A 24,807-nucleotide genomic window follows, 5' to 3' on the forward strand; every position below is an offset into this window, starting at 1 on the left:
GCTGCTCTGCCTGCACTGCCGTGCATTGCCTGCATTGTCCTATCCTGCCCTGCCCGCATTGCCGTGCCCTGCCCTGCCCCGCCACGGTACCGCACCGCCCCCGCCCCGCCCCCGCCCCCGCCGCGGCTCCGCAGGCAGGCAGGGCTGAGCCCTGAGGGCCCGGCTGAGCCCTGAGGGCCCGGCTGCGCTGCGGGCGCGGCGTTTCCTCCCGGCGGAGCTGCGGTAAGAGGGGAAGGGCCGCGCTGGGGCGGCGGGCGGTGGCCGGGCCTGTGGTGGGGGTGTGCGGGCCAGGACCGGCCGTGAGGCGGCCCCGGAGCCCTCAGATCCCCGCGGGCGCTGCTGCGGTGCCGGGGGGTACCGGCGACCCCTGAAAACAGCGATTTACCCGTCAATTGCTCCGCTCGCCCCCCGGGTTACCCCTGCGCACGGGTGGGGGGAAGGAAAGTGCGGGGGTATCGTGCGGGGGTATCGTGCGGGGGTATCGTGCGGGGGTATCGTGCGGGGGTATCGTGCGGGGGTATCGTGCGGGGGTATCGTGCGGGGGTATCGTGCGGGGGTATCGCCCAGTGGAAAATCACCGTGGGCTTCGCCTGCAGAGCTTGAGGGCTGAGCCCGGGCCGGGAAAATCCTCTTAGGAATATAGAGGTCAGCTCAGGGGCTTCGCAGTGGGGGTTTGGAGCGGTGGAAGGAGGAAATGAAGGAAGGGCCGGGGTGCCTCGGAAAGGCGATGTAAAATAAAAAATGCCTGGCTCTGTGGAAGGGGCATCCCCTCGACTCAAGGCTTTTTTGTGTTTTTTTAAATGGCCTTTCTCTTTGGCGACAGTACTTCATGGCAGGGAAAAGAAAAAACCAAACAGCTAATGGAAGTGGCTTAAGGAAATTGTGTCTTGCTTGAGTGGGCACCTCTTGGTGCATGAGGAGGAGGAGCAGGTAATCTCTCACCAGCTTGCTGAACGTGCTCTTGTTGTTTGCTGGGAAAATACCAGGTTTTGTGCTGAACAGATGAAGTAAGTTTTCGATCAGAGTTGGGATTGGCGTTGTCGTTTTTATAAATTTTTTTTTAAAACTCTCGTTTAGAGTTGACAGGCTAAAAAAAGGTAGAAATGGGGAGGGATGGGAGATGAAATTCAAACCTCAGCTATTGATCAACAGAATATAAAGGAATTTAAGCCGAGAAATTGGGAAGATTAACCTTAATTTCACACGCTAAGAAGACTAGTTTCAAGTTTGGTGTTATTCATGTATATTGTTATGATGAAGTGATTTCTCCAAAGTTTATAAAGAACACAGTTCTTTAGAAAACTATTAGAAAACTACTAGAAAAATACATGTCTTACAAATCTGAATATGTCTGAGGCTGTAGCTCCAATGGGCCTGTATAGTTTGGAGTGAATGCTGGTGAGTTTTTTCCTGAAGTGTGAAGAATATCAGTGTGGTAAATAATTACTGAAGTTCCAGAGCTCTTTAGTGTTCTGAGTAATTAATTGTTCAGGTACAAAATTGCACCGTGTGTCACTTTTGCCTTGCTGCCATTAAAAAAAATGTGTTAAATGAAACTGTTCCGGTGCATCATTAGTAAAATAACTGTGAGTGCAACGAAGGAGCCTGAACTTTAAACTTACTGTTTGATAGGCTGTTATTCAGAGCTCTACAGGCAAAATTATAAAAGCCTCTAACGAAGATACAATTGCTCCTTCATGCAATTGATGTCTTCAGAATAATCCTTTTATTGTTAAAATCTTCTGCCATCATTCCCTTGCTGAACTCTGTCAAATGACCTGATAAAATGGCTCCATATTTGGGGCAGCAGTGGAATATTTGATATATATGTTTGCTGTGACATCTGCTGAAGTGTTCACTGCTGTAACTGGGCAGGTGAAAACATTGATTCGAGACTTTTTGAAGGAATTCCGAATGTGTTTTGTTCCTTTAGGAGGTACCGGGCTCCCTGCATGAACCTAAGATAATTTTCATAGATCAGTTGAATTCCCCTGGTGTTTGATGGGGTTTTTCTGTGGGCTGTGTAATAGGCCTTCCACAGGAGGCACCACAGAAGTCTGTGATGATAAATAAAGTTGCTGTCATGATGCTTTGAATGATGATTCCCATTTCTCTGATGGCTCAGGGGGGAAAAAATTACTTTGGTCAGCGAAAAGACTTAAACAGGAACACAAAAAAACCCAAGACTGGACTTCAAGGCTGCAGAATTCTGTCCTGGACACGTGGGGAGCGTCTGATGAGATGCTTGTTGCATGAACATGGTCGTGAATGGTTCGAGTGGAGACAGGCTGGGAGAGCTGGGGCTGTCCCCTGGACAAGAGAAGGCTCCAGGGAAACCTGAGAGCATCTTCCAGTGCCTGAAGGGCTCCAAGAGAATTCCAGCAGGACTTTGCAAAGGGCCTGGAGTGGTAGAACAAGGGGGGATGGCTTTAAACAGTAAGAGGGCAGGGTTAGATTAGGGATTGGGAAGAAATTGTTCCCTGGGAGAGTGCTGGGGCGCTGGGGCACTGGAGCAGGGTAGCCCAGAGAAGTTGTAGATGCCCCATCCCTGAAGTGTCCAGGACCAGGCTGGGTGGGGCCCTGAGCAGCCTGATGTGGGGAGTGGCTTCCCTGCCCTGGCACAGGGGTTGGAACGAGGGCATCTTTAAGGTCCCTTCCAGCCCAAAGCATTCTGTTCCTCAGGATATCACTGGAGCCATGGAGATAAACTCCAGCTTTGGAACGGGGGGATCAAATCCAGTGCAGCAGGAACTTCAAAAGTAGGGTTTGATTTGGTTTTTGATTACTGAAAATGCAGAGAAACGACTTCTGAGTGAGGTCAAGGCAGGGCAGAAGCTGGTGGAGAAGTAGATGTGCTAATGAGCTGCAGCAGAGAGGAAGATAAGCAATCCCTTCAGATAAAATAGGAAGTGGTGAAATGGAGGAAGGGCAGGGATCGAGGGAGGGGCTACCCTGGGATTGCAGGACTGAGGTGAAGGATGAGTCACGGGTTTGAAATGAATTCTACAGTTTTAGACTTGCACATGAAATTACACCAACTGTGGTTCTGCAGTTGGGTGATGTTAAGCTACCGGTGTGATGGCAGTGCAGTGAGTTATCAGTGCTGCCAGATGGAAGGAGCTGTGCAAGAATTTGGTTAGCAAAGGGTGAAAGAAAGGCCATTCAGCTTTGTTCAGGTAATGCCAGGTGAAGAATCTGTGTCATTCGCTGGACTTCCACGAGGGATGCTCTCTGTACGGGCAGGAGTAGGGATCACATCCCCAGGGACATGAGCTGGAACGTGGTTTGGTCTTTCTGATGGTTGTTAAAAGAGGAGAGGTTCAGCCAAGGAGCAGAAAGGGGCGTGGGCAGAGCTCCTTCCCAATGAAGATGCACACTCACACATGAGATTATATACATGTTAAATATATAATAATATTGTAATACTTATAGATAAGTAATTGTTTATATGTAAAGAAAATATATTTAAGTGTATATATGAAGGTACATACCTATTTTTTCCAATACAAATAATATAAATGCTTTAATAATATTTGTAAAACAGTATCTCTAGGGCTGACACGCTGAGTGCTCCTGGGAGTGCCAAGTGTCAGTTTGCTTTTGATATATAATATGTCTGAATCCAGGATGCCTCTGTAAATAAATAAAACCAAGATAAAGTTTCCTTATCCTGTGATAAGCAAGCCCTGTGCTCCTGCAGTTGAGCCCTCACAGCTTCAGCACACTTGGCTTGAAAAGTGCAATTTTTATGTCCTTGGGGTGCCGTGGCAGAGTCCAGGAAGTTAAATAATTAATCCCAATCAGCTCTGCTCCTTTCAGGATTTTGTTACTTTATGCCCTGCAAGTCAGCAGGGTTTGGATGGGTTAATAAAGTCATCTGTACTAAGTTACTCTAAACAGACACGTTGTTTTAAAAGTTATATACATGTTGCATATTGGTGTAAGGAATTGGTTCTTGCTCATTCTCGCTCCTGCTGGCAGGTGATTCCCTGGTGCTGAAGATTCCAGCCCTGGGATCTCAGGATCTCAGGAAACACCACCATGTCAGCAGCTGGCAGTGACTGCCCACACTTGGAGTCGGTTGGGGAGATAACAAAAGAGGAGTTGATCCAGAAATCCCACGTGAGTTGTGGCCATTTCCTCTCTTCCTGGGATGTTAACTGGCCAGTTACTTTAGGAACATAATTTAGTGTGGTTTTAGTCATAAGATGCATTTAAATGTTAAAAATAAGTAAAAGTCTTCCCTACTGGAACAGGGAGGTTTCACCAAAACGTGGGAAGAATCCTGGACTTGAGGAAGCTGAAAAACCATTTTCCAAAGCAGGTGATGTTTTGGTTGAACATCAGTTCCCAGAGTTAGCACAGCACCAAGCTGCCCTGGATTTTCATTGCCACTGCAGCACTGGGTTGGTTGGGATGTTGATGTAACATTGTACAACTGCTTTGGCTTCCAGTAGAAACTGTGACAAAGGAATTCCTGCTGGGATTTCCTTGGGTAACAGTTCTGGTTTTGATAGAGGAGACAGGGTTTGAGAAACTGCCCCTCCCTGAACTCCTGGGTTCAAGCAAGTGTTAATAAATGGAACAAAAAAAGATCTTGTAACCCCCTTTTAGGAGCTGGGAGGTGATGAAAAGTCAAACCTTTTCTGTCCATGGTGCTAAATTTCTTTAGCTGAAAAACAGCAGTGAATTTGCTGCTGAGGAGGGCAGCATTTTTCTAATGTTGCATCTTTTTTTGTGTAAACCTTTGCAGGTAATGTCTGCAACAACTAGAAATGTGGGGTTCTCCCCTGGTGTTCTATCACTTCCATCTCTTTTTATGTTACATTTATAGGAAAGGCAAATTTTGATGATGATGATGATTATTATTATTATAATGCCATGTAATATATGTTTATGCCTTATTTATAAGAACAGCTTTTTGGTTTAAGATGAAAACTTATTTATAGTTTTGTCTTGAAGTTGTGGTTTGCTGGTGTAGGGAAGTGAAATAATACTTAGCTTTTGTGTTTAACTTCAACAGGGCACTTGCCAGGACTGTAAAGTCAGAGGACCCAACCTTTGGGCATGCTTAGAGGTGGGTTGGTTTTAAGAAAAATCTATAATAAAATTGTTGCAATCAGTTTATTTAAGTTATTATTTAAAAGCAAAAGTCCTTCTGCAGTTCTTTTGTTTTTAAAATTATTTACCCTCCGTCGGGTACCTATTTCTTGTAATTTAAGAATAATGTGCTTAAAATGAGATTTTTTAAAGAAGTAACTTCTTGAGTTATGATATTTTGCTTCTAAGTTTTGGAGGTTTTCTAAATTTTTGCCCTGGGTGTGTAGATTTAAAAAATAATATTCCTGAGTTAATTAAGTTACTTTTTATAAGCCTCTCTTAGCATTTGTAGCAATAACATCTAGCAGTAAATGCTGACTTTTTACAGGCTAATACCTACTCTGACTTTTTTATTCTTAAGCAGAACAAAGATAAATTATTTTCACACTTGTAGAAGGTTGTATAAACATTCTGCACACTCTGCACAAATTTTGTGCAGTCTTTACCCTGGATACAGTTCTGTCTTAACTGTGCTTTTGCCTTGCTCTTCTACCAAAAAATGTCATTTTCACTGGATTTAAAAAAAAAAAACAAACCAAAAGAAACACAAAAAACCAAAGAAAGAACTCTGAAAATATTGCTACTGATTGACGTGTGATACCAACTGGAAAGCACATGGCTAATTCAGATTTTGGAATGTCTTGGGTTCTTGGGACTCACAGCTCTTTCCAGAGATGGAAATATTGCCCTGTAGCCTTGACTTCATTTCTTGGCAACTTTTCCTTCAGTGCTGTCAGGAAGAACTCCAGGCTAAGGTGCCAAGCTTTAGGTGTATGTATGAATATTTTTTAAAAATCCACTTCATCAGTGTGGATTTTTTTTTGCCCTTTTGAGTGGATTATGGTAAAGAGATCAGATTATTTTGCTCCTTCTGTCAACGCTGGGAGATGAAGGCAGAAAGAAACAGAGTTAATATCTTTTGTTAGATGGCTTGGAGTTTAATTACCTATAAAAACCCTCCTGGGAGCAGGAGGAGGTGTCCAGGGGTGCACCAGCCTGGCAGGTGGGGAAATGCTGTCCAGCTTCAACCGTGTTTGTCATTTCTGATGTCGAGCCCTGAGGCCATCACTGAAAAACCTCCATTTCCTACCAACATTTCCGTAGGACAGGCTTGTAGTTGCAGCAGGACACTTAGTGCTGGCACACTGCTCCTCTGGGATGAACTGGCACCTTGGCTCCACCTTTTGCACTAGACAGCCCCGGTGAGATGCCAGCATGTCAACTGTCTGCGACTTAACAAACACCTGGGAGTGTTTAACGTGAAAATCCACCCCGGTCAGCCGCTCTTCCGCTGTGTAAATTAACCTGCTTGGGGACTGGCACAGATAACCTGCCCTGCCCTCCTGGGGGGTTGTCTTGACTCGTGCACACGAGGAACTAATGACAACTGCTTGGAGATTGGCAGCTGCAAGATTGCAGGCTCCACTCAGCCAAACGTGCTCTGCAGTGAGCGTGGTTAAAGTCAGCAGTTATTTTGCATGTCGTGACTACAATGCAGTTTCTTAGCTCTGTAGTGCTGGAAACTCTCATTTCAAGGTGAAGAAACTAACTGGTTGTGAAGCAGTAGTGATAAATAGGCACTGCAGGTGGGGGCTTACAGGGATTTTTGGATAAATGTGTCATGTTTGAGGCTGTTGCCATTCAGTGTTTTACCATTTAGATCTTGCATTAGCTTTGTATTTTCTGTAACAATCTTTACCAAATGGTGACTTGTAAAAAACACACGTTGACAATAATATGATTAAACATATAAAAATGGCCAAAAAATATATTCCAAGCACATTATTTGTCTAACACTGCTCATCAGTGAGAGAAGCTGAGTTAAATCTTGCAGCATTTTTTTTTGCTTTAGGTGATACTGTACTTGTTTTAATGCTCACTGTGCATGTCTCTTGGTTGGTGTCTGCAAGTTTGACATTGGAGTGAATTTTAAAGGGATTGGCAGTGTGTTCCTGTTCTGCAAAGCTCTTTGCCACCCCTTTTTGATTCTGTGTCCTTGTCCATCTCTTGCTCAACAGAACAGGTGCACCTACGTTGGCTGTGGAGAATCCCACGTGGATCACAGCACCACCCACTCCCAGGTATGTGCATTTACCTGTAACACAGGGAAGTAAAATCAGAGACCTTTGACTTCAGTCAAGTCATGTATCTAGAATTATAACACCTCAGTTGTAGCTTGCTTGTAATTATTCCAAGTTTCTGAATCCCAGTTTTGGTTTGTGGTCTGTTTTAGGAGACAAAGCACTGTCTGACTGTCAACCTCACCACCCTGCGAGTCTGGTGCTATGCCTGCAGTAAGGAAGTGTTCCTGGACAGGAAGCTGGGATCTCATTCTCCACTGCCAAGTGCCAGATTGTCCCAGCAAGCACAAGAAAATAGTGTGCAGGTATTGTTTAACCCAGCGAGGCAAAGGCAGCTGTAGCTTTGCAGTAAATATTGTGTTTTCTCCCAGGAGAGAGACTGACTTTTCCTCCGTTCCTATGGCTGAACGTTTTTTATGAAAATGGAGAGGAATGAATAGAATTTTTTAAAGAGATATTGCCCAGCTTCTGTGTCCTGCCTCTGTGTACTGCTTGCTTCCTGACAATACTTTTTCATCTTCTTGTCTAATTTGTAATCTACAATCAACTGTAAGGCACAGAAAGGCACAGGGTTAAGTTAAGGTTACAAAACTGCAGTAGTTCACCTGTGCTCCCAGCTCTTGAAAATGTTCCAAAAATGGGTGAAATTTTGGTGCAGAATGACAAAAATGTTGTGTTGGGTTCATGTAGGAAAACACAGAGCAAACTAGAGATGGACAGAATGCTTCAGTGCTCTGGGGCAGTTGGGATTGCCAAGCAAAAACATGGGCAGGATCTGGGGAGTTCATGTTAGTTAATTAAACACAGCCTTAGGATCGTGATTATGCCCAGGTTGGACAGAAAGATGGGCAGCTTTTCAGTGCATGTAAAGAGGAAATACCCTTTAACATTTTCACTTCAAAGTTTAGTATTTAATATGAACGTAATCTGATTGTTTTCTCATAAAATTCCAGCTGCTCAACTGGAATAGTGCCATTGGAATTTTTTAAAATTTCTCTTGTCTGGAAATTCTGGTCACTTGGAATGAAGCTGAGTTCAGGCTTCTGAACTTGTGTTCTATTAACCTGCTTTAATCTTCCAAGAAGATTATATATATATATATACAGAAAAATAAGTCTATCAAGCATTTTGTTTAGGGTTTTTATTTATGTGCTTATAGAAAGAGCTTGTCATGCAGTAAATGCCTGCCTGCCTGATACTTTCTTTGTCTATTTGTACATTTTTCTTCCAAGGGTTTAATTTGCCTTCATTAACCACAGTGAGCCATCTGGTGGCACATCAGAAACACCTTCACTGATGTTTGTGTGGTGGCTCCTGTGTCAGCTCTTTTTTTTTTTATCCAAGGGGGAGGAATTCTATCCCTGGCTTTGTTTTTTGATTCTTCAGCTGTTGTTATAAAATACTGATCTGAAAACAAAAGCCTGGGGGTTTCTTGGTAAACTTTCTCAGGGTGCCTGTGGAACCCTGGTGTTGTCCCCTCATGTGCAGTGAGATTTCAAAATGAATTCACATGATTTCTGCATTTGTTGGTAAAATTATACAGGAGCTTAATTAAGAAGAAAAGTGACAAATACAAGTAAAAATACTTTTTTTCTTTTTCTCCTTACAAGGATTTTAAAATACCCAGTAATCCCACACTGAAGATTCCACTGGCAGCTGTGTTTGATGACTTGGATATAGAAGTGGAAGAAGATGAATTGAAGACTAGAGGTAATCAAAGCAAAATGCAGTAATTATTATTTCTTGGAAGTCTCAAATCCTTAGTGATCACTCTGAAAAGGATATATGTGTTTGATGGTAAAGAAAATATTTCAAAGTACCATTTTCTTAGGAAAAACCTGGCCAGCAGATTGCTGAGCTGTCGTTTTGGAGATGCCAGTGCATGTGTCAGGGCAGTTTGTATTCCATCAGTGATGACAAAATAACTTATTCTAATTTATGCATGGGTTTGATTTGGCTGGTTTGGCTGAGCCAGAGTGAATTTTCTGGCTGGTGGCTGCTGTGGGCCCGTGGTTTGGAGTTGTGATGGACACAGTGTTGATGATACAGAGATGTGTCAGCTGTTGACAAGCAGGGCTTACCCTCAGTCCTTCCCTGCTCCTCACTCAGCCCCACCAGTGAATGGGCAGGGGGTGCACGAGGAGCTGGGACAGGGACGTTCCAGCCCATATCCTGAGGGAAGAGGGGGATTTTAAGGGTTAGGGTGCTTGTCTTCCCAGTGCTGGTGATGGAGCCCTGTGTCACCTCCACTCTTCCAGCTCTCCCCCTGCCCCCGGGAGGGAGCCACGGGGGGGTTGAGTGGTTAAACCACAACAACGGGTGTCACTGATCCTCCACTCACCTGCCATCAGCCTCCCCTCACTGTGCTGCTCCACTCACCTGCCATCAGCCTCCCCTCACTGTGCTCCTCCACTCACCTGCCATCAGCCTCCCCTCACTGTGCTCCTCCACTCACCTGCCATCAGCCTTCCCTCACTGTGCTCCTCCACTCACCTGCCATCAGCCTCCCCTCACTGTGCTCCTCCACTCACCTGCCATCAGCCTCCCCTCACTGTGCTCCTCCACTCACCTGCCATCAGCCTCCCCTCACTGTGCTGCTCCACTCACCTGCCATCAGCCTCCCCTCACTGCTGGCCCTGCTCACACAGCCTGCCCTGTCCCTTCTGTTGTCTGGCACAGTCTCTGGCTGTGTCATCACCCCCTAATTAACCATCTGCCCTTCAATCATGCAGCCATGTGTTTGATGCCTGGCTAGTTTCTCCAGCCCGTGGGTGGATTTGCAGAGCTCTGCATCTTGTCCTGTTAATATTTTGGGGAATGTAGCCTTGTAGGAATAATCTACAAGGATATACAGTTGCACTGAAGGTCCCAGAAAAAATGATGTGTCTACGTTAAGACGTTTATCAAATTGAAAGGAAGAAACTTCTTCAGCTTTAATTTTAACTTTGTTCTTCAAATTTCTTCTGAAATGCTTTTGGTGAAGCAAAGGAGTCTATTTGAAAGCTTCCCTTGCAATGTTACAGGCTGGAAAAACACAGTGAGAATATCTTCCTGATAATCTGCTGCTGTTAAAAAAAATTGAATTCAAATTTTCAGGGAGTTAAAATCCTATGACTGTTCTTGTTTTGCAGTTTTAGTCAGAATGGTTGTTCTTTCTGTAGCAGGAATTGGAAGGGCAGAATGCAGGTTCAGGTACAGGAAGCAGGACTGTATTTCCATTTAGATAGAAGGATATTTTAAAACTCAATTTTTAGGTTCTGTGTTTTAGAAAGATTTTCTTAGTATGTTTTCTTTTCCTGCCCCAGTCTAATAAAACAACTGGGGTTGTTCCTGTACTTCAAGAACTGCACAGAGCCATCAGAGTTTATTGCTGAGTGTTTCCAGTCCTGCTGATTTTTTTTTGCTCAGAAATGTTACTGTCTCCTCATAGAAAAGCTGTTTCATTTTGAATTTAATGACTTCATTGGTGTGACACTTCAGTAGCCATGAATAGCATAATTAATAATCACAGAAAGAATATGTATGTTGATCTTAAAGGTATAGAATTGGAGTAGGAAAGGACTGATGGCAGGTGGTTGTAATTGTGATTCTGGGGTGATCACTGAGCAGCTTTGGAATGTTTGGCACAATCTGACTGTTAGCAGGAACTGGGGACAGAAGAACAAAGGCTTTGACAAGCTGAGGGTGAGGAGATTACATTGACAGCACAGCAACAGTTTAACTGAACAGATAAATCGTGAGGTAAAACTTAAATATTGAGGAAAATATTCTAAATGAAAATCTGCAGGTGTCATTAACCACCAGAAGCTGGGAGGATGAAATACAATCCACCTGTCTGCAGTGCTTCAGTCAACCAAAATCAACCCACTAATTACTGTTCCTACTTAGATTAGCATTCTTTAGGATCCTGGGTTTCTTTTAGTTACAATTCTGCATTACAAGGGGCACCCCAAGTGTTCCAGGAGTATTTTGATGAGCAGGTATTTTCTAGGAAGTTATTTTCCTTAACATGTTTTGGATTGCTGAGCATGTTCATTCTGTTTTTCAGGTCTAACAGGATTAAAAAACATTGGAAACACTTGTTACATGAATGCAGCTCTACAGGCCCTTTCCAACTGGTAGGGAAAATGATCCTGGAGGAAATGGGGATTTCCTCTCATATTTTAACCACCTTAAAAAAAAAAAAATCTTCTGTGTTTTTCTTTTCCTTCAGCCCACCTTTGACACACTTTTTTCTGGACTGTGGAGGCTTAGCCAGAACAGATAAGAAACCAGCAATTTGTAAGAGTTACCTCAAGCTGATGACAGAACTCTGGCACAAAAGCAGGTATTGCATCATTTGGGTGATGAAATAATAACAAACAGACTCCAAATAAAGATAGAAAATTCCACTTAAATGCTTGCTTTTTAATGGTTATGTATTTAAATCTTTTTTTTTTTCAGGCCTGGATCTGTTGTTCCTACTGGTTTATTCCAAGGAATTAAAACTGTTAATCCAATGTTTCGAGGCTACTCCCAGCAGGTAAAACTGTCTGATGTCTTTGAAATCTGCCCAAGCCACTGAAAAGCTGAGGCAGAAATCTAAAGCTGGAGAGCCCATCCTCCCTGTATTTGTTTGAAGCAAATGCCCTGTAAATTTGAGTTGATGTGCTTGAAATGCTGATCATCTGAAGTGGAACAATCAGCAGGTTAAGTCAGGTTAAACAAGATAAAGGTGTTCAGAAATAACAGATTATTTTTATATATTTCTCTACCAATGATGTTGGGGGTTTTTTTTAATTAAATAATATGCAATTTTCATTTGGCATCTTTGGGCAAAGGACCCACCACTGTGTGTTTGAGAAGCTGTGTTGTGGGAACTGTAAGTTGTTAAATACACATGGATTTTATATTCCAAGGCATTCTTCAGTTGATCCTCCAGGCTTTTACCTTGCTGCATTCACACAGTTTGCAGCCCTTCATTCAAAGCTTTTGGGTGAGATGAAACATTTCAATCCCTGTAATTAGAAAAGCTTAATGGTGCCTTCCAGGGACCTGTGTTTATTAAAGGGAATTTTGCTGTTTCAGTTGCTGTGCTTCATACTTGTGGTTGGAGGATTAGAACACATATTTAATGATCAAATGCTGCATGGGGCTGTAAAGTCATTGTCCAATATTCAGGGAGGAAAAAGGAATGATATATATTATTTTAGATATATATATTTATTTGTAAAAGGATTGCCAGCAAAGTAGGCATCCTAGGGTTTTTTTATTACCCAGACCCCAAACTCAAGCCTGAAAGTTGTAGTTTCGAAGAAAAAGAACATTTTGTGGCTTAATAATTATTATGAGGGATGGGAATGCTGAAATTAGAATAATGGACCCCCAAATCCAAAAAGGAGCCCAGGAGACAGCAGAAGCAGCACTGGTTGCCCAGAAAAGGCTGCTTTTTCTCACCTGCTTTGTTACAGATTCTCTGTTGCCCAGGGCCAGGCAGCTGCCTGGACTGGTGCAATTTGGCAGCTTTTAAGATGTTTCCAAACACAGATTAGACTTGGAGTAATTCTAGACAGCCCTTTGGAGAAACACTTGCAGTGGGGGAGTCTTGTTGAGGCTTTGGAAGAAGAATTGAAATCTTGATGACAAATGGCTGCAGGAAACATGTGTGGTCCTTATTCTTTAACAGCCAGCTGTAGTTTATTTATATATATATAATTCATTTTCATTATCTGCATCTTTTCCTGATAATTACTTTAATACCTTCCAAGTCCAAATGGCCTAGGATGGTAAACCTTGTTCCAAATCCTAGGATGCCCAAGAATTCCTGCGTTGTCTGATGGATCTGCTGCACGAGGAGCTCAAAGAGCCGGTTGTGGAACTGGAAGATTCCCAACCTCTGAGTGCTGAGGAGAGCATGGAGGAGGACAAGAGCCAGTCAGAGCTCAGCTTCCAGCCCTGTGAATCCTGTGGCAACTGTGAGAAAGCAGACAGTGAGGCTCTTTTCAAACCTGTGTTAGAGGATCCTGCAGAAACAACCATGTTGATCCAGGAGGATGACAACAACTCGCTCACATCCAAAGACTGGCAGAAAGAGAAAGCACCGAGCAACAAGCTGAAAAGAGCAAACTCCCTGGAAGACTTGGAAAAAGACACAAACACTGCCTCAGAGACCACTGAATTCCTGAATAATCAAGGAACTGTCAAAGTGCAGATACACAGCAGGTTCTCAGGTAATGCATTAGTGGGCTGCAGTTGAAGGAGTCCCATTGTCAGGATATCTGTGGAAGTGGAAGTGAGTTAGGGAATGTATTACAGGTACAGGTCAAGCAGGGTGGGTGATTTGATTGTAAACAATGTACCTATTAGTTTATTTTTTCAGTTCAGGTGTTCTGAATTCGATTTAATGCCCTTGAAAAGCCAACAGTTTGTACTGGGTGAGGTTTCAGATAGTCCAGAGGGGTGGGCTTTTTGGGTTTTGAGTTCAGAGGCACTGAAATGGTGCCTCATCCCTGAGTGTCACACCTGGCAGTGTGGTCAGTTGGGTTACACGATCATTGTCTGTTCATTCTGCAGTCATTTCCCCCCTAGACTTTATGCAATAATGGCAGTATTAATTGCAGAATACATCAGTGATGTCCACATGAGTGACGTGTCTGCAGCCCCAACCCCCTCCTCAGCAGAAGGGATGAACACACGCTTGTCAAACAGCCCTCCCAAATCCTTCTCATCGTGCTCCTCGCTGGCCCCAGTCCACAAAAAAGGTACAGGCCCTTTGTTTCCTCCCCCCTGGAATGAATTACTCTGTTTTACAGTTTTCATCTGTTCCTCATGTCTTGTGTAACAATGCAGTGCTGTTCTTGAGGGGGTTTTTATGGCCTATTTCTCGTGGGGAGAGAGAGGAGAGCGCTATGTAAGCTGGACATAAAACATCCCTCCCTGTAGTTCTGTAATATTCTGGTTCTCCTGAAGCATGAATAACACTCACCTCTGTTTTGGGAGGATGGAATAACACTTGTAGACAATTTTCTCAATTGCAGTGGCTTGGAGAGAGGAGAAACATTAAGAATGTAGTACCCCCAGAACCAAAAACCCATGCACCTTGAATATTGTGACCCTCTGTCATTCAGCAAGCTGGCCAGGAGAAGTTCTGACCATCTTCATGTTGTCCTTTCAATGCTTTAATTTCATGTTGAATGACAGTGCTTTAATGGACTTCAATCATTGACATCCTTCTGGTTTGAAGTTCAGTTGTTCAGCAGTGGTGACACTTCATCTGTACCCCTGTCTCCAGTTTGGGCTTCACCATTTCAGGAGAGTTTCAGATAAACTGAACAGGTCTGTCACAAGGGGTACTGGGTGGCTGGAGCCTGTCCTGCACAAGGAGAGGTTGAAAAGCCTGGATTTTTTCAATAACCTGGTGTTAGGCTGGACTCCAGAGCACATTTATTCTGCTCCAACCCCTGTGATTGGTGTTGGGATACAGGAACCTTGTGTGTGTGAGCTCTGCAGCCCAGCGTGGTTAAACCTGCTGGGGAGCTGTGATCAGATGAAGTGTCAGGCAGGATTTTTGACCTTCTCCCTGGGGGATTGCTGCCAGGATGACTCTCGTGGCAGGGGGCTGTGGTATCAAAACTGGCAGTTGGAATTCCACTGCCAGAGGCCAAAGTTCCTGGTGTTTGTCCCCCATAAACTGCATGAGGAACCCACATGTGTTGACTGGCACTGGCGGCAGTCTGGTGGGGTGATTTCTAGGAAATATTTAGTAAATAGCACTCAGGGCTCAGCTCATCATTTAACCCTAAATATGTGTGACTTCCAGCAATACAGAGCTGAAGGGAATCTGCTGTGGTTTGATTTCCTGCAGCATTTTATTTCTGTCCTTTTCCAGCTCCAGCCGTGTCCTCCCCCAAGAGGAAGAGGCGCAAGAGGTACCGGAGCGTCATCTCTGACATATTTGATGGCACCATCATAAGCTCAGTGCAGTGCTTGACTTGTGACCGGGTGAGTGAGGAGAGGAAGTGCCTTTGTGTTCTTTTGGGGCAGATCCCTCAGAACAGGTGGTTTTGTGCCTGTTTACTCAGATTGTTGTGGTAGCTGCCACCAGCACTTAGTGCTTAGCACAGCTGGTGTTCATGGAGCTGGGTATTTACACTGTGAGAATTGGCTTACAGCAAGGGTGGAGAAAGAGCCTTGCCCTCCAACTTCACTTAGGTAGGATTAGTTTTTAATAATAATCTCAATCTCCTCAATATCTGCTGCTGTCCTAAGTTCTCAGGTACCTGTTGTTACAAACAAAAGATAAGACAGAAGTCTGATCATACTGCTGGAACAGTCTTGTCAGGTAGATTGGGGCTAACAAAATTCATGTCTCTCAAAAAACATGGCCCAGTGGACCACTTTAATTCCAAAGCAGTTGTATCAAATATGGGATATCCAAATCCTTGGGGCCAACTTTCTCAGCACTGAGGTTTAAAGCTAACCCTGCTAAAGCTCCGTGCCTTTGCTGCTTCTCTTGTTTGGGATCTAAAATCCTGAGACCTGCTGCTAATGTGGTGAGCAAGTTGAAAAAAACAAATATAAATTTTCATTAGACAATGAATGCTTATTCATGTCCTTATTTATAATTCATTTGCTAGCCTGTGGAATTTTCAGTTGTACAGTGACTTAGTAGCTGCTGGTGAACTTTAGAGAATTGAATTTAATTGCAGTTTCTCTTGTGTTAACTCCACTGTGTTTCATTTGTTTCCTTTCTTAGCTGTCTGTAACTCTGGAGACCTTTCAGGATCTGTCCTTGCCTATTCCAGGGAAGGAAGATCTTGCTAAACTCCACTCTGCAAGCCATCAGACATCTCTAGTCAAGACAGGGTCATGTGGAGAAGCCTATGCCCCCCAGGGCTGGATAGCCTTTTTAATGGAATATTTCAAAAGGTAAACAATATTTACCTTGTTTCCTTCAGCTGCCTATTTTGACATTCTAGTTTCTGCTCTTCTGGCAGAACATTTGTTGGTTTTCTTTCTTCTCTGTCAATGATGTTTCAGGTTTGTTGTCTCATGTGTTCCTAGCTGGTTTTGGGGTCCAGTTGTAACCTTACAAGATTGTCTTGCTGCCTTTTTCGCCAGAGATGAGCTCAAGGGTAAGAGGTTCATTCCATCAACACCTTTCTTCTGGGTTGGTTGGTTTTTTTTCCTCCTATCCCAGTAAGATGATTAATATCTTCTTAGCTTGATTCAATTAAGCAGAGGCCACCTGTTAGGCTGTTGTACAGTCATTGCTTGTTCTTTTGGGATCATTCCTTTCCAAAAGGTAAGCTGCTCACTCACTTGAGTATTTGAAATAAGAAATGCCCTGAAAGCTGCTTTAGAAATGTCAAGTAGGTCTGAATTTGCTTTAGTGAAATTCTATAAACTGGAGGTTCATAAAAATGTCAAAGCCCACGACATTAATAGTCATTTTCATAAGCTTAATATGGACCTAATGAATTATTTCCCTTTTAAATTACTTAGCATCATCCCTTTAGATTATGCTGTGCAGCTTCATAGTGGAAAACATAAAACCTAAGAAGCTTTCTCTGTAGTTGCTGTGTCAGCCCTCTTACAGCTGTTAAATATTGAATGCAACCCAGAGATAAATTCCTGTGAAATGTTTAAATGTATGCACTTGAAGGCTGTAACTGTCTGGATTTGGAGCATAATGGCTGAATTTCTTCTCCCTGACATTTGCAGGTGATAACATGTACAGCTGTGGAAGGTGTAAAAAGTAGGTTGGCTTTTACCTTTGTTTTAAAACTTTGAGGTCTTTTAATGTCCCTGTTAGTCAAGAGGCATTTATTTCTGTTGGAAATCATCTTTTGATATTATCCTGTGTTCTGGCTGTCAAAAATTTAATGTTCCTGAGGTGCAGGGGTCAAGAAACACTGACTTACTGTACCCCATTGCACACCAAATCATCTGCTGAATTCTTTCTCGTGCCCTCACAGTTTTAGATCTGAGTTGGTTTTGATTGATAAAATAAAAGCTTTTAGCTTTTTTTTTTTCCTCTTTTGCTGAACAATCAGCTCTCGTGGAACTTAAAGTTCTTCCCTTTATGCCAAGAGAAAGTGTTTGCTCCTTGGGCCTTGATGATCTGTGTTTGCTGCTTTCAATTTTCCAGCAGCACAGATTGTCTTGTCTCCTAAAGCATCGTTATTTGTATCGTCCTGGCTACTCCATGTCTAGTCCATGTTCCAGAAATATTTTGGGTTTACTGATGTCATGTTCAGCCCAGACTTTTCCTGATCTGGCACAGTGAAATTTAAAGTGTTCAGAGCTAAGCACTGGTTGTTTTTGTTGTGTTTTGTTCTCTTTGCTTAGGTTGAGAAATGGAGTGAAATTCTGCAAAGTGCAAAAATTTCCTGAGGTACAGTTACAACGTGCACTTCAAAGCACTTTTTTCTGCATGATTAGGAACGTGCTAAGGCTGATGAGCTGTGTGGAGTAAATTGTGCTTGTAATGCTGATGAAAGCCTGTCTTCATATGGCATTTGTTTAAGAATGTTTGAGCAATATTTGATTATTCACCCTGTAAGAAAACGACTCTTGTAAATGCCACGTAGAGTTACAGGAATGGGATTTTCCCCTGCTGTTACTGTCAGCTTTCAGGCAGTAACAACATTTTATTTATGTTATTATATATACTAAAGTTTATACTGTAGGGCACAGAATTAAACACCACAGCCAGGCTGGAAATCTTTTCTAGAAGTAACTCTAGTAACTTTGTTTTAAAAGTGATCCAGTCTTAGGCTTCAAAGTATGAGCTGATGGCTGCAATAATCAGGAAGAACCAATGTCCCTCATGCCAAGATTGTGCAGTGTGTGCTCTGAGGAAGAGGAAAGGTGTGTTGTTCACTGCTGCCTCGGTGTTAGAAACCACAATTGATTACAAAACAATACTCTGTGGAACACACAGCTTGGGAATAGTTGCTTCAGGTCACAGGGAGGAGGATTCCTGGCTGATAAAAGGCACAGCTCAGTTATTAACACCTAACAGCCTGTGCAGTTCCTGACTGAGCCTGTCCCTGCTGCTCCCAGATCCTGTGCATCCATCTCAAGCGCTTCCGCCACGAGCTGATGTTCTCCACCAAGATCGGCACCCACGTGTCCTTCCCCCTGGAGGGGCTGGATCTCCAGCCCTTCCTGGCCAAGGACAGCCCAGCTCAGATCGTCACCTACGACCTGCTGTCTGTCATCTGCCACCACGGCACTGCCAGCAGTGAGTACGAGCTCCCTCCCTGGGAGGGCGGTTCCATTTACTGCACGGTAAATGCCTTTTTTGAGAAGGGCTTACAAACCATCCCAGAGGAGCCAGGAATTTTTTTAAAAGGTGGATTATCACTGCCATTTAACCCCCCAAAAACAGGCAGGAACTGCTCTTTGTGGGTGGTGATGTAAGGAGCTGAATAAACATGTTATTGCTACGTGCCAAGGTCACATCTGCCCAGATGCTTTTAGTATTTGTAAGATTTGGAAAATAGGAGAAAGAGACCTTTTAAGCCAGTAAGTTAATAGATTATTATAGAAATTACCCCCTCATATTTCTCAAACTTGAGGTCTCCATAGCTTGAATGAAGTTTTTCTTCTTTTTTTTTTTTTTTCCTGGATACCTTTTCAACTTCCATTTAGTGCTTGCTAAATGGTGCTTCATGTCATCAGTTTAGCACACACTTGATCATTTACCTACTGGCAGCTGGACATGCTGAAAGCAGTGGTGTTCAACTCCCCCCTGACAGAAATACAGAAAAAAAAGCTGATGTTGAGTTAGAAAGAAGATATCCAAGAAAGAAGATATCCAAGTTTTGTCTGCTAACAACTCTGTGTTTCTCCCATTTAAAACTTGAGGTTTTTTGTTTGGTTTTGAGGACTTAACCTCCTTTTCATGTAGTGCAGAGTAAAATGGGCAGCTCTCTTTTTCCCCAGCTCTTTCTTGTGCCCCTGCAGGTGGACATTACATAGCTTACTGTCGCAACAACCTGAATAATCTGTGGTACGAGTTTGATGACCAGAGCGTCACAGAGGTGTCAGAAGCCACAGTGCAGAATGCAGAAGCCTATGTTCTCTTCTACAGGTAACAAAGGCTGAGATCCATCTTAACTCAGGTGTGGAACTACATTTTTAAGCATTGGGGGCAGCTTTTTTTAACTGCCCCACAAGAATTATAATGGAGCAATTTGACCAACCAGAAAAGCCTGTGCTGGAGGGAAACTTAATCCTTCAACATGTCCTTAACATCTGTCAGTGCTAAAAGGAAGTTAAAATGAAAATGAAAACCTGCCCAGATAAAGCCCAGTGAGGTAAATGGAGAGAGAAGTTGAAGCAGCAGTTAGAACTTGCCAGCAGTTACCTCGTTCTCAGGTAGAGGGAGGGGATCCTGCTCAAGGGGAGGTTTTGCTCACAGAAGGTTTTTAGTTGTTAGAGCTCTGAATGGGACTGTGCAAAGGCTTTTTCAGGTTGGGATGTGGAACAGCAGAGGTTTTACTGCCTTGTAATTTAATGGCAGGGAATTTATAAGCTACTCTGTTCTTGAAAATGGAAAGGTGAGAAGTCACGTTGTTATCGTCTTCAGTGTAAGGGATTTAATATTCCAACTTCTAAGGGTTTTGTTAAATAATTTTGATTTGAATTTAAGCAGCTAATGTATTTTAATGGGGTTCCCAGCCTTTGTTTTCTCCTGCTGTTTGATCTTGCCCTGCTGTGCTGTAAATTGCCCTGGTGCTCTGTGTGTTGGGGACAGGAAGAGCAGTGAGGAGGCTCAGAGAGAGAGACGGAGGATCTCGAGCCTGCTGAACATGATGGAGCCCAGCCTGCTGCAGTTCTACATCTCCAGGCAGTGGCTCAACAAATTCAAGACCTTTGCAGAGCCAGGACCGATTTCAAATCATGACTTTCTGTGTGTGCACGGAGGTGAGGCTGTCCCTGGCAATCATTTCAAAACACTTTGGCAGCTCTGGGGGGTGTGTACACTTCTTTTAGTTAAAGGAATTTGACTCTGCTAACTTCATATTGTAACTTCTTAGGTAAATTATAACTTCTAAGTGAATTATTTATCATATTGTAGTAGCTGACTAATTGGAAATGATACTGTGTGAAGTTATCCTAATTTTTTTCTCTTCTCTGCACGTTTGGTTTTGTTTTTAAACTCCCTTCATTCCCAGAGAGGATCAGCTTGGCTCACCTGCTGCTTCCTAAACAAGTGTGTTCCCATTCAGCTCTGCAAACCCCTCTTTTTCTGCCTTCCTGAACATTTCCCTGCTTTCAGGAACTCCTGTTGTTTGAAGCAATTCCAAAAGCTCACAGCAAAGAAGGGAATTTTGAGCAGGCATTTTGTTAATGTGTCCACATGCATAAAGAAAAAACTTCATCACTAACATTTTAACTGTATACCTTCAGCTTTTTGAAATCAGTATCTAAAATGGATTCTAGCTCTTTAATTTTTGCCATTCATGGAGTTTGCTCCTGCTTTTTTTTTTATATAAACTTTTCAGCTTCATGAAAGGCTAAAATTTAGAGTGGTCTCTGTAAATACAGTCATACTGTGGTAAAAGTTGTTTCATGTGATTTCTCTGCATTCACTGACAGGTTTTATTTTATTTATTTTGACTGCTTGATTTTCTTGCTTGCTTTTGCTCCTGCTGCAGGTGTTCCCCCACACAAAGCTACCTTCATAGAGGACCTGGTTGTGATGCTACCTCAAAATATATGGGATAATCTGTACAGCAGGTAAGTTTGGAACCATCACTGGGAAAAAAAAACCCAGTGCTGCAGTTTGAGAGCAAATAACGTGCCAAGCAGCAACATCAGACCTCAGAATCAGGGGCTGAGGAAAGAAAAAATACTCCAGGCACAAAGCTGAGGGAAGGGCTTGCAAAAAGCCAATTAATTTAACTTTCTTGTGCAAAGCAGTGCTAAAAGGCTCCATAAAGTGGGGTGTTATTGGGGTATTAGGGAAGAAAATATGAATTTAGAAAAGAGCTATGAATTGTTATTGCTCAGCATGGTATTTTTCACAAGGTTAATGCCTTTTTTTTTTTTTTAACTTCTGCTGCAGATACGGAGGAGGCCCAGCTGTGAACCATCTGTATGTTTGTCACACCTGCCAAATAGAGTCTGAAAGAATTGAGAAAAGGAGGAAAAATGAATTGGAAATGTTTATTCGGGTAAAAAAAATAAACACTTCTCCATTCTGCTGGTTCCTGACTGGCCCCAGGGCATTCCCAGGATTGCACAGGAGAGCCCCAAAAGAAATGGACTTTATTCAGTGTCTGTGGACCTGTGCACTGTCCCTTCATTCCTGGTGGCAGCACTAATGTTCTTGTGATCTCCCAGATAATTTACATGGAAAGGTGCTTTTAATGTGTTTCCCAAATGGCTTTTTTATAGTGTTTATTTTATAGAGCAGTTGTTCTTTACACACACTGGGCAAAGGCTTAAGGACAATAATTCTGTGCCAGCAAAAATGTAATCAGAACCTTTGATTCTAATTTATGAAAAAAGGCATTAGGCACATAAATGTAAGTAGTTCAGTGTGAAGTAAATATGGTTCTGTAAAATTAATATCAAGGAGCTGCTGTGTTTTCCAGGAGTTGGATGATTATGTGCTGGAGTCTGAGTGGTAAAATAACGAGTGGCAGGAATTTTGTAACTCTCAAACCAAAAAAGTGCTTTGAAGTTTCCAGTGAAAACAAGTGCCTTTCCAGTGAAAACAAACCTTCCATAAAACCGTGGAGAAACTCTTTGAAAACACTGTTTTGTTTTAAAATGTTCTGTAGCAGCATAACGTTACTCTGTTAATAATTGTGAAGAGAAGTCAGGGGTTTAAAGAAAAAAAAAAAGAAAAAAAACCGCTTTATTTTTTCCCTTTTAGCTTAACAGAGCATTCCAAGAAGAAGAATCTCCATCCACATTTTACTGCATCAGCATGCACTGGTTCAGAGAGTGGGAAGCATTTGTGAAGGGCAAAGACAGTGGTGAGTTGTGCTCCAGTTCAGAAGGCAGGGGATGGTTTGGGGTGGTTTTACAGGTTGCAGGTAAATCATTCCCAGCAATGGGATAATGGGGCACTTGTGGAAAGAAAGTTGCCTGTTTGCTGCAGCAGAAAATTGTATCCAAGTGCAAGTGGAGATGGATTTTGCTGTGCAAACTGGCAGATAAAGCTGCAGCTTGTGCAGGAGAGGTGACCTCGTGTCACAGGCTGCACTCACAGATAGCTCAGTTACACTGGGGTGATGTCACTTCAGGTGCCTTTAAAATGGAAATGGAAACACTGCTAAAATGTTCTACAATCCTGCCCCAGTCTGCCTTAGGACAACTTTGCTAGGGGTAAGAATTAGGATTAATTTGTGGTTGATGTTGCTTGAAGACTTCCTGCAATCAGCAATGCCTTGGTAAAACGTGCTCCTAATTAAAACCCTGCTTTTCCCAACTCAGAAGGTGCTGTTGAGCAGGACAGGGACAAGCAGTGAACAAAGGAGCTGCTTCTCCTCCCGTTTGCAAACAGAACCTCCAAGCTGCTGTTTGTTTTCAGCTCTCCCAGTTTTCCTGTTTTTTTCTGTCACCCCAGATCCTCCAGGTCCCATTGATAATGCCAAGATTGCAGTGACCAAATGTGGCAATGCTGTGCTCAAACAAGGTGGGTGTCCAGCAGTTGGGAATTTGGGTGTATTTGCTGGAATTTGGAAATCTGTTGGGTTTATTAATCAGTTGGGTTTGGCAGTTGGTACAAGATAAAGCACAAATGCAGTTTACAGTTTTAAATTGGAATCCATATTATTTTTTTTCTTTTTGTATCTGTTACAGACTTAAATAATAAAATAATTATTCTGAATAGTAATTAAATTTTAAACATTTTTCAGGTGCAGATTCTGGACAAATATCTGAAGAAACATGGAATTTTCTCCAGTCAATCTATGGTGGAGGTCCAGAGATTATACTCAGACCCCCTGTTCCTCCAGCTGAACCTGATATATTGCAGACAGAGGAGAAGATTGAATTAGAAACTCATGGTCTGTAGCTCTTGACAGAAAGATGAACTTGTAAGGAATCCAGCTTTCCTTACAAAATGCCCAAAATGCATTCCTAAAGGTTTGATTCCCTGGTGTCTGTTGGAGGCACAGCTCCCTGGGCATTCCATTCACTGCAGAATAAGTGGAAATCTGTATTGCAATCTCTTGGAATAGCAGCTGTGTCTCTGCTTTGGAAGCCACGTGGTTTGTACAGTTTGGAATGTTTGGTCAATGGAAAAAAAGAAAAAGATGTAATTTCTGAATTTAGAAATGATCCTGTTCCATCCTTAGACTTGAAAAACAGGGACAAATTTTAGAGATGTTCAGTAACCCTTCTGATCCCTGAGTGGGCTTCTGATATCCACAAAGCTCTGCCTGTCCTGATTTGTACAGTCTGGACAAAGGCAGCTGTGGGAGGAGTGTATTTGAAATGCACTGCAAGCAGTGATAAAGAAAAAAGGATTTTCATTTCCTAAACGCTCAGGAAAAAAAGAATTGTCACTTCTTTTGCACTGTAAGTATGTGAGATGGGTAGGATATAACATGCAAACACTGTGTGTGAATGGAGCAAACATTAGTGTAGGCTGAAGAATGTTTTAGGCAGCAAATGTCCTAACTTATTACATTTTCCATCTTATTATAGTCCTCTGTAACTCTCCAAACCTGGCTAGTGTCTTCAATGTGGCAAAAAAGATTTAGTCTTCTCTAGGGTAACCTTTGAGAGCATGAAGTGTGAAATGTAAAATTATTATGGACGTGAGTGATATAAATTCCAGAAAATGAAGTTGTCTGGTCTCGTGAATTGCATTCATAAGCATTTCAATCTGAAGGGTTTGATTGTGTTGTTGCAAATTTCCCTTGGCATGATGACCTTTAATGTCAGGAGCTGGATGAAATGTATATATTGCAAAACTTCATGGAATGAATTTTATTGGAATGCAGAATGGCACTTGCTCGTGGTTTTGCCTGATACTGTTACCAAATAAGCAGCATTATTCAAGACTGGATCAATAAAAAAAACCAAAATTACCTGTGGAATAGGTGGGGGGAGCTTTTCTAAATGTTTTTCATTTGTTATGTGATTATAAAGCCTTCTGAAGTGCTGCTGGGGGGCTGCTCTCACACCCATACAAGTGCTGGTGGGAAGGGGTGTCAATTCTGTCTGGGTGTAACTCTTGGTTTCTTCCTCAGCCCACCTGACAAGGACACAGCTGAAAACACAGTGCTGCAAGTAAGACTTGTCCACAGTCAGTGGGAACACTGATCTTGGCCTGGGGAAAGCTCTTCTAACTTCCCATTTCTGTTTTCATTGTCCTTTCTGCCATAAACTGAACCAGGGTTTGTGCTGTCCTATTTTAACTGAAGTTGTCTTTGATTTGAGGTTCTCTGATTTACTCAAGCTCGGTAACAGAAGAATTTTTCCTACCTGGTGTTCTTAAGTGGAAACCTGGGAGATGTTTTCTTGGTTAAAGCAAGTGATCAAGTGTGGTGAGCAAGTTTGTGAATTTACTCAGTGTTTTCAGTGATGGTCTGGATGGTGGAACAGACTGGCCCTGTAAAATCTGCCCGAGAAAAGTGGATTGAGTGAATGGAGCAGTTCTGTGCCAGGGGGC

General features: G+C 42.8%; 1 protein-coding gene across 4 annotated transcripts; it reads left to right on the forward strand.

The window, feature by feature from the left end:
• Positions 1-74: 74 nt before the first annotated feature.
• Positions 75-24,232, forward strand: USP33 (ubiquitin specific peptidase 33). 4 transcript variants are annotated; one of them, XM_050307218.1, is made up of 24 exons: positions 75-222; positions 3,982-4,122; positions 5,024-5,077; positions 7,119-7,181; positions 7,334-7,486; positions 8,792-8,891; positions 11,230-11,299; positions 11,395-11,508; positions 11,625-11,703; positions 12,970-13,390; positions 13,781-13,921; positions 15,049-15,161; positions 15,916-16,088; positions 16,200-16,294; positions 16,884-16,917; positions 17,511-17,556; positions 18,228-18,408; positions 19,134-19,260; positions 19,927-20,096; positions 20,831-20,912; positions 21,241-21,349; positions 22,057-22,159; positions 22,753-22,821; positions 23,045-24,232. In XM_050307218.1, the coding sequence occupies exons 2-24, from the start codon at positions 4,042-4,044 to the stop codon at positions 23,200-23,202; spliced, it is 2,736 nt and encodes a 911-aa protein (XP_050163175.1). In that variant the 5' UTR covers positions 75-222; positions 3,982-4,041; the 3' UTR covers positions 23,203-24,232. The 4 variants fall into 4 exon arrangements, with proteins under 4 accessions (XP_050163175.1, XP_050163176.1, XP_050163173.1 ...); XM_050307219.1 differs by having other exon boundaries at positions 16,224-16,294; XM_050307216.1 differs by having other exon boundaries at positions 15,916-16,087; positions 16,190-16,294.
• Positions 24,233-24,807: the final 575 nt, after the last annotated feature.

The sequence above is a fragment of the Myiozetetes cayanensis genome, unplaced genomic scaffold (genome assembly GCF_022539395.1).
Source record: "Myiozetetes cayanensis isolate MyiCay16 unplaced genomic scaffold, myiCay2020 scf12, whole genome shotgun sequence".
Lineage (NCBI taxonomy): Eukaryota > Metazoa > Chordata > Aves > Passeriformes > Tyrannidae > Myiozetetes > Myiozetetes cayanensis.